The sequence below is a fragment of the Ursus arctos genome, unplaced genomic scaffold (genome assembly GCF_023065955.2).
Source record: "Ursus arctos isolate Adak ecotype North America unplaced genomic scaffold, UrsArc2.0 scaffold_2, whole genome shotgun sequence".
Classification (NCBI taxonomy): Eukaryota; Metazoa; Chordata; class Mammalia; order Carnivora; family Ursidae; genus Ursus; species Ursus arctos.
The window spans coordinates 11,972,517-11,987,403 of record NW_026622874.1 but is presented as its reverse complement, the minus strand read 5'-3'; the positions used below and the strand labels follow the sequence as shown (position 1 = coordinate 11,987,403).

Below are 14,887 nucleotides of genomic sequence, written 5' to 3'. Positions count from 1 at the left end.
GAACTAATCATTAACCCCTGGCATGCTGTTAGGTTCCACTGGTCCACTTTTAGTTTTCTGGCTCCTTTTCTGAGCAGTTCTAGCTATTTGTAAGGATCAACATATCAAAGCTTTTATTCTAAGGAAGGACAGTATAAAACTACATTTTGCAATTATTATATGGGTCCACTGGATCCTTTTATGTATCTGAGATACATTACAGGACTGTTGAGACAGGATATATTGTCCCTTTATCTTGAAACAGTTTGCCATTTTATCACCCTGGGAATTATTTCCTTATTACTCATCAATTATTCCATTTATGCAGAAAAAAAATTAATTAGAAAACAGAGAATGATGGAATAGCCTAAAGGCTGATGCCACAGTGAAATAAATCATCGTTTAGTTTCCTTATTGTGTTGTTCAAAGTATTACATCATCTTTCAAAAAGATATTAAAAAAAAGACTAGAAACACCATATCTGTAATCTGTTATCAGCTTTCACTGAACACATTCAGAATTAGTACTTTTCATTTTCTGCCCACAGTGACAAAGCAGAGAAAGCTGACAGATGAAGACATTTTGCAACTATTAGACACATCAAAAGACAAATGTTGTGGCAGGCTAAAAATATGACTACCCATAGATATTCACTTCCTGATCCCCAGAATCTGTGCGTATGACCTTATATGGCAAAAGATGTGATTAAGTTAAAGATTTTGAAAGGAGTTTATTCTGAATTATCCAGCTGGACCCTAAATACAACTGCTTGTATCCTCTTAAGAAAGAGGCAGAGGAAGTTTTGTGGAAGAGGAGGAAGCAATGTGACGACAGAGGCACAGAACTGAGTGGTGCAGCCACAAGCTAAGGAGTGCCTACAGCCACCAGAAACTGGAAGAGGCAAGGAATGGATTCTGCCCTAGAGTCTCTGAAAGAAGACTGACCCTGCCAACACCTTGATTTCAAATTTCTGGCTTCCAGAAATGTAAGAGAATAAATTTTTGTTGTTTTAAACCACCCAGTTTGTGGTAACTTGTTATGGCAGCCCTAGGAACCTAATACAAAGGCCGAAACAGACAGCCTAGGTTCTAGATGGTGAAACCAATCACATATGTGAAATCTCAAGAGTATGAGACTTCAGAAAAAGACATCCTAGATGAACTTTCTTAAACTCAGAGTCAATGAATGAAAAACATATTTCTAAGGATAAAAAGGGAATGTTATTCTCATAGAGTTAATAATTCTAACAGAAAGAACTAGATTACATAGTATTTTACAAGTACTTGGATCATCTTGTGCTGTGAAAGGATGTAACTGCATTCTTTCAGCTTTTTATAAGGTTGGGAGTCAAATGTTACTTGACACAAAGAAGTCTGCTCTGCTTACATTCTTATTAAAATTTTTAATAAAGTTAATAATCCCTATTATTTTTACTTCTGTAAATTACACATAGAACATTTATTTACATATGTTACGTGTATGCATGTGTATGCATACATGTTAATGGGAGTGTCTATTAAACATAGATGGCAAACATGGATTATAGTTTTTCCTGGTCCATGAAGGGTCAAAGAACTGTTTTACACACAGCCACTCTGTTCCACAAGCTGGTCTATGCAGCATACGGCAACCTGGTAGTCATAGATGCGAACAGCAGCAGTAACTCAATTTGGTTCACTCAAAGTGCTGGTCTCCTACTCTAACAGTGCTCTACAGAAGCCAATTTAAAAGCAAATTCTGGCCTATTCATTATCTAAGAACCTTTTGTGGACACTGCACTGTACTATAAAACTACAGTATTATTTTTATTTAAAAAAAAAATCAAGGAACTCTCCAATAGAAACTGGCTGCCCTGGGGATTAATTACCAGTAGAAATCTAAACCACCATATTGTATCACCAATATCTAATTTCTCGATAACCACAGATATAAATTTAGGAAATGCTGTCTTAATCTTATGCATAAACAAGATACAATGCCGGTTGTAGTCACAATTATCTATGGCTTCTCTTTGATTTATCACAAGAGCTTAGATTTTAAAAAATAGCCTCACGCATACAATATGGATATTACAACTATGTCAATATCAGTACCATGAGAAACTGCCACCTTTAGTTTGTTAAAAGATGTACAATTTTATGTAAAATTTTTTTACTATGTAAAAATTTACTAAAACTTCATTAAACACATTTATATATTATGGGATATTTTCTTCTTTAAACAGTAATCCCACCTTCTTTGTGATTCTCTGAAGACTAAAACTATGACTTTTTTTTTTAATGTTCAGTTAGCCACTGTATAGTATATCATTAGTTTTTGATGTAGTGTTCAATAATTCATTAGTTGCATATAACACCCAGTGCTCATCACAACATTACTTTCAACATACAAACACATCCTTCTCCAGCCTCCTCTAGGACAGAATTAAAACATAATGAGATGATTTTCTGTTAAAATATCCATAATAATCTGAATTATTCATATAAAGGGCTACAAAGGCATAAGAATGTTTCTCTGGTGAATGTAAGTTACAGAGAATAAAATATGCTAAAAATCTAGGATTAGTTTTATCTTAATAAAATCTTGGTTATCTCCTTAATGAACTGATTAATAGGAATCTGGAACCTCCAGTTATCAGCTACTGATGGCATTAATTTAAGCAGTTAATTAATAAAGGCAACCCATTAAGTCTAATAGCATATGGTCAAACAACAATTACAAAAATCACAAGGACACCACAAACCTCTTTCTTAATAAACAGTGAATTAAAAACCACAATCAAGCATTTCCGCTTTATTAAATTGTTATATAAACATTCTGATGCTGTGGTTTACCCTGGACTAATGAGGCATTCTGATTGATTTCTAGTGTTACAGAGAGAGATGCAAAACTCAGTCATTAACACGGCATTCCCTTGTGAAAGAAGACAAACCAGGATGATTAAAGCAACGCTGAAAGGACTGAAAGCCCTGAAATTGGACCTAATTTTTTGCCCTTTTATCTGCTTGCAAAGTTCATGTAATTCTTTACATGTGCTAGTTCATTTTAAAAATACTCCATGATGAATTTTTCACTAAAAAAAAGCCAATGGTTGAAACCAAGGAAATACATGATAGCAAACTATTATATACAGAATACAATCGAAAAGAAAAAAAAAAGAGGAAAAACTTCAAGCTTTCGAGACAGAGTGGTATTTTCTTTAAAATACTCACAGGCTTTTTGAAAAAATAAACCAGATCTTCTTTCTTTGATGAAAACTGAAATGAGAACTAGGCTAATCTCTAAGGACCATTTCAGATAATCAAAATTTCTTAACAGAAAGAGTACAGACTTGGTGTTAGAGTAACAGAATGTGGGGACAAGTCATTTAGACACTTAAGAGTCCAAACATTACACAGCTGATGGTCTGGCAAGAAAGACTAAAATGTAAATACATAATGCAAAAAAAGCTCTAACAGGAATATAAACAAGGGTGTGGCAAAGTTAAGAAGACTTCAAGAAGAGATGCTTGACTGAGTACAAAATACAGATAAACAGAGTACCTAATGGTATTTTTATGAGGCTTCAATGACAACATACCTGAAAGCTCTTGGCCCAAATAGCAATAAACATTAACTTACTCTGACTCCTGGTTCAGTGTTCTCTCAACTCACCGAGCATATGAATATTCGAGGCTGGCCTGATCAATCCGGTTTCTGAGGATTCCAATGTCAGCTGACACCATGTCATCCAGAGCCTGTAACTCCTTTTGAATCCGCTTTAGTTTCAAGGTCTCTGCTTGAGTTCTTTTAGATCTAGAAAAATGAGTAGAAAAATAAAGACATTTTAAAATCACATATCTATACACAATATAAGTGAAAAAAGCAACCTACTGTGTATACAATATGGTTTTAATGTATAATTTTCAAAAATTAGAAAAAAACAGTACAAATTGAAATAAAACAAATCCTGGCTACATTTTGGTGTATCTCTTAAGACTGCATTTGTGGGGGCGCCCGGGTGGCACAGCGGTTGAGCCTCTGCCTTCAGCTCAGGGCGTGATCCCGGAGTTATGGGATCGAGCCCCACATCAGGCTCTTCCGCTGTGAGACTGCTTCTTCCTCTCCCACTCCCCCTGCTTGTGTTCCCTCTCTTGCTGGCTGTCTCTATCTCTATCAAATAAATAAATAAAATCTTAAAAAAAAAAAAAAAAGACTGCAGTTGTGCTGCTTTCCCTTATTATTCCAATACACAAAGGAAAAAGTAAGATTAAAAAAAAAACTAATAGTTCACTTATAGGTCTATATTCATTCCGTGAGAACGAGAATAAGCACTGGAAGAATATATCTGTATTCTCTTTTACATCCAACAAAGCTTTCTCAATTTCTACCCTTAAATTCTTGTTAAGCCCATTTTCATTTGTCTGATACTTAGTGGACAAAAGAACTGATGCCTGCATTAAACACCATTTCTTTTTGTTTTTTTAAACACCATTTCTTTATATGTCTATTTGGTTTTAACCTTTTTAGGACTCATTTCCCCCGAACTTTTATTACTTTGATTCTTGTTTTTTAGGCAATACTACAGGTCCTCAAAATTCCTTCTGGGGCTCAAAACCAAATATTCTTTTTTTCCCTTTGTTTAAAAGCACATCCAACCTCAGTCCCCTCACCACCCCCAAATACTGAAGAAACAGAATAAACAAACACAAAAGCCAACCTTCAATCTGATTTCACTTATTTCAGAATTTCATACCCTTTCTCACAGAATAAAACTCCCCCAGAAAACCACTATATTGCAACTTACATTCTCCTGATTTCTACCCGTTACGTATTTTCCCCTGTTTTCTGCCTACAAAAGTTAACAGTATGATTCTTTGACTTCAAGTACTTCACTGGCGCATTTATTAATAATCTAATCAGGTTATATTTCCTTACATTTCTGCTTGTACCAATACTTTGTCTTCAATCAAATGCATGTAAAGAACAAGTGCTGAGCCTATAAATCTTTTTGTAAAATCCCCAGTGAACGGCCTCCCCAACCACTTCCAAACTGAAGACTACTGAAGTGATTTCCAAAATCACTTTTCACTTATAATAATCACATTGTTTTTTTTCTTGAAACGTAAGTTCAGTAAGTTGCATATTTCGTATGTTTAATGAAAGATCAAGGTGGACTAGCTGGAGAAAAAAAATCATCATTTTCAAATATATATATCCCTGACAAATAAAATTCTGAATGACTCTTATATACCTACCTGCCTTTCTCTCTAGCCCTGTCCCTTCCCCTCCCCCGAAACATACGCCAGCTTCAATAACCAATAGTTTTGCCAGGCTTTTCTGGAGATCTGAAAAGAAAATGCCAAGAATACTCGCTTGCATTTCATTCTCACTATTCTCAATCATTGCTTCATTGACTAAGCTCAGTTTCCTAAGGCCACAGCACACTGGAAATTACAAACTAGAAGGGCAGAAAGAGTGGGTGGGTGGAAAGTGGCTCAAACGGGAATGTTGCTGTTGGAGGCCAGCGCAATGTAGTAAAGGAAAAGCGACTGCCGACAAACTGACACTGGGAGGTGACAGGAAAATCAAAGTGCACATAATATAGCAGAGCGCTCACAATGGTGACCTTGAGTCACTGATGAAAGGTTTTATCATGTATCAGTGGGAGCAGGTAAATTATTCAAGAAAAATGTCCATGGAACACACAATTAAGATTTCTGGGAGTGGAAGTCACTTATGTGTAATAAATAATCTTACTCTTCTACATGTCACATGATTAAAGCCACCCCACGTCAAAATTAAAAACCTGCATTTGTTGCTAATGCACTTATACTAATGGTTATTCACCGCTTCCTTAGAGTGTGCAGATGGTTAAAATTGAAAACACCGAGGCTGATTCTGAAGTTTTAACTGCACCTGTATTCACAAAGTCAGTACAATTTAGGCTTACAAAGTCCTCCTTAATAAACAAACACTGGAATTTCAGTATCATTTATAAAGCATAATTTGTTTAGTTAGCTTTAAAAGTAACGCTGTAGAGGGGTGCATGGCTTGCTCAGTCAGCAGAGTATGTGACCCTTGATCTCGGGGTTGTGAGTTCAAGCCCCACAATGGGCATGTAACCTACTTTACAAAAAAAAATTAAAAAGGAATGTTGTATAGAAAATGTCAATTTATCAAGAGACAAGGGAAAACAAATATAAAACATGACAGAACTGATCACAGGTTACAAACAACCCTCCTAGTTCAGGTGCCTCACCTTTCAGCAATAGCTTTAGCCAAAAGAGCTTTCTTACGTTTATTTTTCTCTTCCATTAGCCGTTGTTCTTGCTGGAGGACTTCCCAACGAGATTTTTCTTGCCTAAGGAACAAAAAAAGTATAAAAATGAGTTTCTGAAACCCCATCCTACACCTTACCAGTCTCAGTCCCCTATGTATAAAATTTAATCAACCAGATTATGTATATTTTCTTTCAAAAACCCTCTTAAAAGAAACCCATCTGCAGCTCATTATTTTGTTCTAATAGGAACAAAGATTATGATTCGAAGTAAAGAAGACTTACATAAACTGGCCCTTTGAAATCCATTATATATATATATATAAAATCTAGGAAGCCACAAACTGGAAGCCAGAGTACATGGCATTTCTTAGGAGAATAAAGTTGTATAAGTTAATTATGTATTATATGCAAAATGGAGAGTAAAATAAATTGATATGTAGCTAATGTCATGTTCTATCTTTTAGAGTTTTCTATAATGAAAGTCTCTACCATCTAATACCCTCAGGACAACAACCAATGTTTATTTCATTCATTTTTTTTTTCAATTTGCTCACTTCTTTCCAGCTTTCAAACATTTAAACAGAGCCCCACAAAGTGCCGGGCTACCGAGAAACTTCAAAGATCTGAAAACAGCCTTCTACCTGTTCAATTCTGAAAGACACAGATTAAAATTTCCCATAAATTCAACAACTTGATGTCAACTCAAACAAGGTCACAACAAAGCTATTTATTCCTTTTACTGTCATTTCTTATGGCCATCGTTATCAAAATTCTCTAGTCCCAGACCTGTAACCACTTCCAAATTTATCATTTTCTTCCCATTCCCTCAGCCTCCATCTGGTGCTGGCACTGGTCTGCTTCCATTTTCACTATCGTGCGTATCTTCTCACCCGGCGCTGAAGTTCCAGCACAGCCAGCGCCCTCCCCAGAATGCGCAGCAACGCTGACACCCGCATTTTCTCTAGCCATTGTTTTGATCAGGGCATCTGTCCCTCAGAGGCCTTGGTGATACACGACTGCATCGGGGAGCTCGACAGACAGGAACCCTCAGCTTCCACATCCTTCTTCACCTCCCTCATTCTCTACTATTCTCTGGCCTCACTTCTGCCTCTTCCAGAGAAGTGAGATGCTATCTTTGAGCATTCTGTAGGATAGAGCTTTCCTTTCCTCTTCTTACAGGCTCAGAATTCCTCCTTTTCAATGACAGTTCCTGAGACTGCATGTCTTTTATGAAAATCTTCCCAAGTACCTAAAATAAAAATTATCTTCCTAACAACAATCTAAATTGTCCAGCTCAATTTAAACCCACCCTCCCCTACTTGTCTCAGGTCTGTGCTGGTAAAGTACATTTAAAGACATTTAAATATATGCACTTGTTCCATGTTGTTCTCATAATTCATGTGACTTTTTATCTCTTTGATTTCTTGGTTATGAACTCATTGCACGGAATCTGGATCAGAGAAATCCTAAGATACTGTGAAAGACTCAGAAAATGGAAAACAGAAACAAATGCCATCCTGATAAATCAGGAGGAAACAAACATGAGTGGATATTAAAATATAAGCTATAGGACAAATATTCTGAGAATTCACAAATGATAGAATGGCAATTTCCATAAGAATGTTTCTAAACTAAATTCTGGAGGTAGTTTCTAATATAAGCACATTAAATATAGAATAAAAAGAAATCTAATGATGGAGCTGAATTGTTTTATTAGTCCTCTCAATTTCCTCACTTTCAACTTTCCTTTGACCATCCTTCATATCTCTTCACAAAAACCCTTCTCTGGGCCAATGGAGATGTAGTCTGGAAGGTGAAGAAGGGGTTCAATATGGGGGTGAAGTGAGTACTACACATAAAAACTAATTTTCGTGAGGGTAAAGGGCAGAGACTTTGGATCCAGAAAGACCTGTATGTGAACCCCAACTCTGCTACTTATTAGCTATGTATTTGCTCTGGGAATAAAGTTATCTTTTCTGAGTCCAAGATATCTCATCTATACAGTGAAATCATGAGCAGGTACTATAAGCTGTTGCAAAGACTAAGCAACGTAACATGTACAACAAGCCCAACACTGACTGGCTTACAATACGTTTAGGGGGTAGCTACTCTTTAACAGATTATCCATTACACTTCTAGGATAGAATATAAAAGAGAAAATGTTAAAACCATTATTTCTTCAAAGTCTAATGGAGAAAAAAGTAAAATGGAAAAAAGTCTCATGGATATATAGACTTACTAACAATTCCACTTTCTTTTTTTCCATTTTGCAATCTGGCTTTGGGGGCAGAACCTCGACGCTTTTGTGACTATCATGGGCATTCTCGAGTCCCAGTTCCCTTGGTTGACTTTCAATACCCTGTGGTTTTCCATCACCAACAGGAGAGGTGAGTGTAAGAGGACTAGGAGGAACAGGGAGAGAAGAATGTGGTTTAGAGCTATTAAAGCTTGATTTTGGTGCAGAAAGCAGCTGCTCTGGAGGTACTGAGGTTGATCCATCTTGAAGTCCAAGTTTTTGGCTTTGCTCTTGAAGGGCTTTTTCTCGCTGAAGCTGTTGTCGACTTTTCTTCACAGGAAGACGCCGCTGTGGTTCAAATGGATCTGTGTGAAGAAAGACAATGGAGAAAAATTCCCTTGTGTGAGCAGCAAATAATTAGAATTTCTCTAAGAAAATAAAGCATTAACATTAAACTTTGATGATAATTCTACAGGGTTTCTCCCCTCTTCTCTACCATGAAAGCCCAGGGAAAAACAGCCATCTTCCTGTAGCGTTTTTCTCCAATCATACTGTTAATATTTAACAAAAACTGTCCCAACTCAAAATTTACCTTAAAAGAAGTCCATTTGTCTGTTGAGTTAGACCTCAGAATAAAAAGCAAGGTTTCTTTTTCAACTTGAATTCAGAATTGCCTCAAGAATCAACTACTTTGACCAAACAAAGTAGACAAATGAATTCTGGATAGGTCTTAAATTTGCTTTATGATTCTATCTGCTCTCCTGAAATACAATGGTGCTCACATTTACAGATGGGCTGCACCTTTCTTAAATAACAGCAGATCTTAGGCCAATTTTATACACAGGTAGATGTTATACATAAAGTATAACTGAATGAAATCTATTTCCAAGAATGCTAGTTAACCCTCAATTGTTAGCTTTCATCTTCCACAGCAGTGCAAGGTTGTGTTCCCCAAAGTCAGTTAGCCATTAATCGAAATATGTAAGCTAATTTTAATAGCAGCCTAAGCAAACCTATAGAGGAAGATAAAACAACTGGGAGAAATTTTTTTAAAAAGCACTATAAAATAAATAATACCCCTATTATACTTTTTGGGTTGTCCATGCCAGTGTTACCCTTGTAAGACTGAATACCAGAGAATTTACTCACATTCACACTATATTTAATAAGATCTGTAAATGGTATTGTTTACAAAATACCTGGGAAATGAAATTGTGGTAAGTCCTTGTAAACGAACTCAAATAGGGCTTTTAAAATTCTGCATGTTGACTTCTGAAGCAACACAAGCCTAGTATTTAAATCTCCTATAGGAGAATTAAAAGCTCTGGAGTCACAATTCTGGTACTACTTTTGTCCAGCTCAATAATCTTAGGCAAGTCAATTAATTATTCCATACCTCAGTTACTTCATTTGTCAAAGGGGTTGAAAATTTACCTGCTCCACTTAATTCATGGAGTTGGTGTAAGGATTAAATGAGATAGGTAAAGAAAATATATTTTTTTAAAGATTTTATTTATTTATTTGACAGAGATAGAGACAGCCAGCAAGAGAGGGAACACAAGCACGGGGAGTGGGAGAGGAAGAAGCAGGCTCATAGCAGAGGAGCCTGATGTGGGGCTCGATCCCATAACGCCGGGATCACGCCCTGAGCCGAAGGCAGACGCTCAACCGCTGTGCCACCCAGGCACCCCTGTAAAGAAAATACTTTTGAAAGATACATGTACCATTGAAGGTAAAATGTTATTATTGTTGACTTTTGCCAGAAACACAAAGTAGCCTCCTCTATTTTAGGACAGGAACTTATTCTAACCACTGATCTTTATGCACACCATCAGAAAATGCCATTGAGCCTGTTTACTTCCCAGTTACACTCACTTAGCTGAATTAATAGTCCCTATGAAAACCAGTACTGCAGCTTCCATTCTATTTTGTATTTTCACAGAACCTGTGTATGAGATTAAAAATGCTACAATAAACAAGTAACAAATAATAAACCAAACAAGACACAAATCAGGCCACTTAAAAATAGAACGTATGATATAAAAACTCCTGGAACTAATAAGCCATTATAGCAAGGCTGCAGAATGCAAGATTAATATACAAAAGTCAAATGCTTTCCTATGTAACACCAACAAACAAGTAGAGTGTGAAATTAGAAACATGATACCATTTGCATTAGCACTAAAAAAAAAATGTAATCCTTAGGCATAATTCTAAGAAAGAAAGTACAATATCTATAAAGAAAACTACAAACTCTGATAATGAAATCAAATAACTAATTGGAGAGATATTCCATATTCATGAATAGAAGATTCAATACTGCCAAGATGTCAGATCATCCCAATTTGATCTACAGATTCACTGCAATCCCAACCAAAATCCCAGCCAAAACATTTTGTGCATACTTTCACAATAATTCTCGAGTTTATATGGATAGGCAAGAGACTCAGAATAGCTAACATAATATTGAAGAACAAAACTAGAGGACTGGCATTACTTGACTTTAAGTCTCACTATAAAGCTACAATAATAAAGACAGTGGGTATTAGTGAAAGAATAGACAAACAGGCCAATGGAACAGAACAGAGAGCACAGGAATAGACAAAATGCCCGACAAAATAGAAGAACACAGAAACAGGTTCATATATGTACGAAGCACTGGTATATGACTGAGATAGCATGGCCTATCAACAGTAAAAGATGGAATCATTCAATAAATGGACTTGAGGAAAAAATTGCTATATGGAAAAGATAAAATCAGATCCATACCTCACACACTATAAAAATAAACAAAACACTCTCCAAATGGATTAAGGACTTAATGTCAAATCAACACTTTAAAATTCTTATTAGAAACACATTTCTTTATGCAGTGTTTTGAAACTGTTGTAGCTTATAATAAAAATGATTGTTAAAAACTCTTAACTGAACATAAGGATTAATATCTTATGGTAGGGTGCTACCACCTCATGGTAGGGTACTAAATTCTTACACAAAAATGTTGATAAATTTGATCATTTTAAAATTAAATACTTTGTTTATCAAAAGGTAAAAATTAAAAGATAAGTTACAAGCTAGGAGAAGATATTCAGAGGAGAAGAATATACCCGGCAAAGAGCTAGTATCGAGAATAAATAACTCATGAATATTTTCTTTAGACATTGACAGCATTGTAGCGGCACTGTTTTTTTAATTTCCAGTTCTTTAGTATGAAAAAAGTCATACATCAAATACATGTATGTGTTATAGACACATAACCAACCTGTATGATTAAAAATAGTAACATTTTAACAAATAAAATATGACTATAATAGACATAACTGCTATTTAATGATAGACATGTTAAGCTCTCTTTTGGAACACACAAGATAACTGTATTTATTACCCTCCAAATCATATTACTTGCTTTTGATAAATGAAATATAAGTATGAATGACGCCTATCATTTACTGATGGAAGCACTTAGTTGCCAATGCTCAATTCTCAATCTTTTTCTCCTCATGCCATGGTGAACTAAATGACAGCACCAAAACACAATGTGAAGTAATCATGTGGAAAAGAGTGAACTTGTGAAAAAGAAATCTTTATTATTTTAAACAATTGATATATTAGGGCTATTTGTTACTGTAGCGTAATTTATCTCAACTTGATTTCATTATTATGAATACTTTTGAAATTCCCTATGTATTTGCCCCTTCCTGATAATATTCCCTTGCCTCTCTACTATCCTATATTTTGATGTACTATGTTCCCAAAAGAATATACTTGCTTTGTATGATTTTGATCTTCTACGGATGGTATCAGCTTGTTCCTCTGCAACTTGCTCTTTTTCTGCATTACATTTGTAAAATTTACACGTTAATGCATGTGGGTATACTTCATATATTCCCACAGCAATATAGCAGCCCACTGGATGGTTATTATTACAATTTATTTATCCACTTCTTTTAATGAACACTTGGTTTGTTCCCAGCTTTTTAATATTATAAATAAGAATACTAAGAACAGGGGTGCCTGGGTGTCTCAGCGGGTTAAGTATCTGCTTTCAGCTCAGGTTGTGATCCCAGGGTCCTGGGATTGAGACCCACATCAATTCCGCTCTGCGGGGAGTCTGCTTCTCCCTCTCCTTCTCCCTCTGCTTGCCACTCCCCCTACTTGTGTGCTCTCTCTTCCTCTCTATCTCAAATAAATAAAATCTTTAAAAAAAAAAAAAAGAATTCTAAGAACATTCTTGATCTTTCCTAACGTGCATATGGGTTTCTCTAGAGTACTGTCAGGCTTACTTTTGCTGGCAACCAACTCCATCTTCATGGATTACTTAATTATATTTTTAAGGTTGGAGAACAACTGGAAGGAGCCTTAAAAATTAAAAATCCTAATCTTCTAGTTTTACAAATGAGAAATCCAAGGCAAAAAGATTGAGGGGCAGAACTAGATCTATATGCCAATCACTGTGTTTGGCTATCAGTGTACAAAGATGCTAAATAGGGTGGACACAGACTAGTGGTTGGCGTCTATGCTCTAACATCTCACTATGGAATGACAGGCCTTGAAGCCAATGTCCTTCCAGCCCCTCTTTATCCCAAATTGCAGAGATATTTAGAAATGTACTTCTACATAATCAATCTACTGTTATAATTTAGTCTATATTAAGTCTTCTTTTCCTTGGCAAACTCACCTCTGCTAACACATAATCTCTGTGAAATCTTCCCAAGCCCCACCCAACCCCCAGCACAGTCAGGTTCCTGCTAGCTATATAGCAAGCTCTTGTAAATTATCTATTATCCATTATATTCAGTTTGACTCCTCACTAGACTATCAGCTCTTTAAAGGCAAGGATGATGCCTTGTTCATCTTAGTATGTGTAACACAGAAGCTGATACCTCTAACTTTGGGTCAGACCAGAAGCAGGAATACTTGTACTCTGTACCTTCAAATATGTGAATGAATGTTCAAAACACAGAGCAAAAGAATTTGAGAACATCAAGCTAGACAGAGTCAATTAACTACACGCTGTAGTGTAACTTTTATGATACAACTTTTAAAGGCCTCTAGACCAGTCAAAAATTCCTCCATCCATATAATCTACACTGGACCTATGTTACTACTTTATTTCCTTTTCCACTTGTCAGCCTTAGATTATTTTTACATCTATGCTAATAATGCACAGACTTACCTGTGCAACATCCAATTTGATCACAAACTCCAAAAAAAGCACACCAGGGTTCATTTAATTTTCTCCCAAAGTATATAAATTACAGTACTCAGAGTGATGTAGTGTGCACGACCAGATCACCATACAGATTTTCATGAAATTTCAACCACAAACAAATATACCAAGAGTTTCTCACCAAATAAGAGCAAAATTATTTCCTTCATTAAAAGAAAACAAAACAGTACAAGTTCCAGCCAGGGAAGCACAAAATTTTAGCTTACAACACAGCCAACAGGTATAATTTCACATGTAACCTCTCAAAAACTCTTGGTTCTTCTCACTCTGAAGACTTATAATTACATAAGTCATCTGGCAACCAGAAGTGAATGCAAGACTCCAGATGTATTACGAAAAGCATGGTCCTTTTGCGTTTATTCAGATCTCCGTGCTCCCTTCTTCCCAACCATTGTCAACTTCGATAAATTCATCACAATTCTAATGGGTTTGTGCCCCTTCTCCTCCTCCTACCCGACCCCAACTCCCCAGCCATTGATTTATGCAGTAATCTTCCTATAGAAAACATCTAGGCTGTAGGCTCACTTCCTCTCCCAAGTCCCATTCCTTTCACAGGAAAAAATCAAATTCAAATCCCTGAAACGGAATCCTGAACTTTCTTCTCTAAAAGAAGAGGCCAGTCCCTTGGACTCGCCCCTCCCGCCCTGGCTCCCAATACGTCCACCTCTGGAGCCCCTCAATCCCCTCCTCCCATTATAGCTCCTTCCCCCAAAACCAAAACATTACCCTCTTTCCCGCCCCCTTCCCCCTCAAAAGCTGCAGCCCCGCCCCTTCCCCTCAACAGACCCAACGATTAAACCTCTGCCGGCACGTCCCGTTACCTTTAGCCTGCTTTAGTCGCCTCAGCTCCTCCTCAGAGAAGCCGGCCCAACCCCGCGCCATCCGCCTCGGCTGCCAGCACCCCCAGAACTCCCAAACCTCGGAGCCCCGACTGCCAACACGACTACTCAAGCACATCCGGGTTCTTTCCCGGCCGCGGTCGACCAACCAATCAGCGCTTCGAACTCTGGCTACAAGGCCCCCTCTCGCCCGCTGCAGGGCCCGGCTGCCGTCGAGTTGCCTCCGGCGGTGCCGGAAAAACTGCCTTAGGAAATCTCGGCCGCGGAGACATTTAGGACCTTTGAACTGAGTCTGCTGGCTCTCCCTGTGTCCTATTCTCGTTGGGTTAAGAGTTTCACGAG

The 14,887-nt window shown here is 37.0% G+C and overlaps 1 protein-coding gene and 2 long non-coding RNA genes across 4 annotated transcripts in view; 2 read left to right on the top strand and 1 right to left on the bottom strand.

Moving 5' to 3' along the window:
- LOC113262850 (uncharacterized) overlaps positions 1-3,934 on the top strand; it is an 18,372-nt gene extending 14,438 nt beyond the window's left edge. Inside the window, exons 2-3 of the long non-coding RNA XR_003318950.3 lie at positions 527-964; positions 2,848-3,934. This is a non-coding gene — a long non-coding RNA (uncharacterized LOC113262850). The remainder of the gene's footprint in view (positions 1-526; positions 965-2,847) is intronic.
- Positions 1-14,694, bottom strand: part of GORAB (golgin, RAB6 interacting) — a 19,457-nt gene extending 4,763 nt beyond the window's left edge. Inside the window, exons 1-4 of one of the 2 annotated variants that reach the window (XM_026509398.4) lie at positions 14,528-14,694; positions 8,484-8,841; positions 6,220-6,321; positions 3,633-3,773 (exon numbers count right to left, since the gene is read on the bottom strand). In XM_026509398.4, coding sequence (XP_026365183.1) covers positions 3,633-3,773; positions 6,220-6,321; positions 8,484-8,841; positions 14,528-14,663 — 737 coding nt within the window. In that variant the 5' untranslated portion in view covers positions 14,664-14,694. Of the gene's footprint in view, positions 1-3,632; positions 3,774-6,219; positions 6,322-8,479; positions 8,842-14,527 lie in introns of those variants that run through there. The other variant, XM_026509400.3, reaches the window with a different exon arrangement.
- LOC130544242 (uncharacterized) overlaps positions 14,505-14,887 on the top strand; it is a 97,934-nt gene continuing 97,551 nt past the window's right edge. Inside the window, exon 1 of the long non-coding RNA XR_008960386.1 lies at positions 14,505-14,887. This is a non-coding gene — a long non-coding RNA (uncharacterized LOC130544242).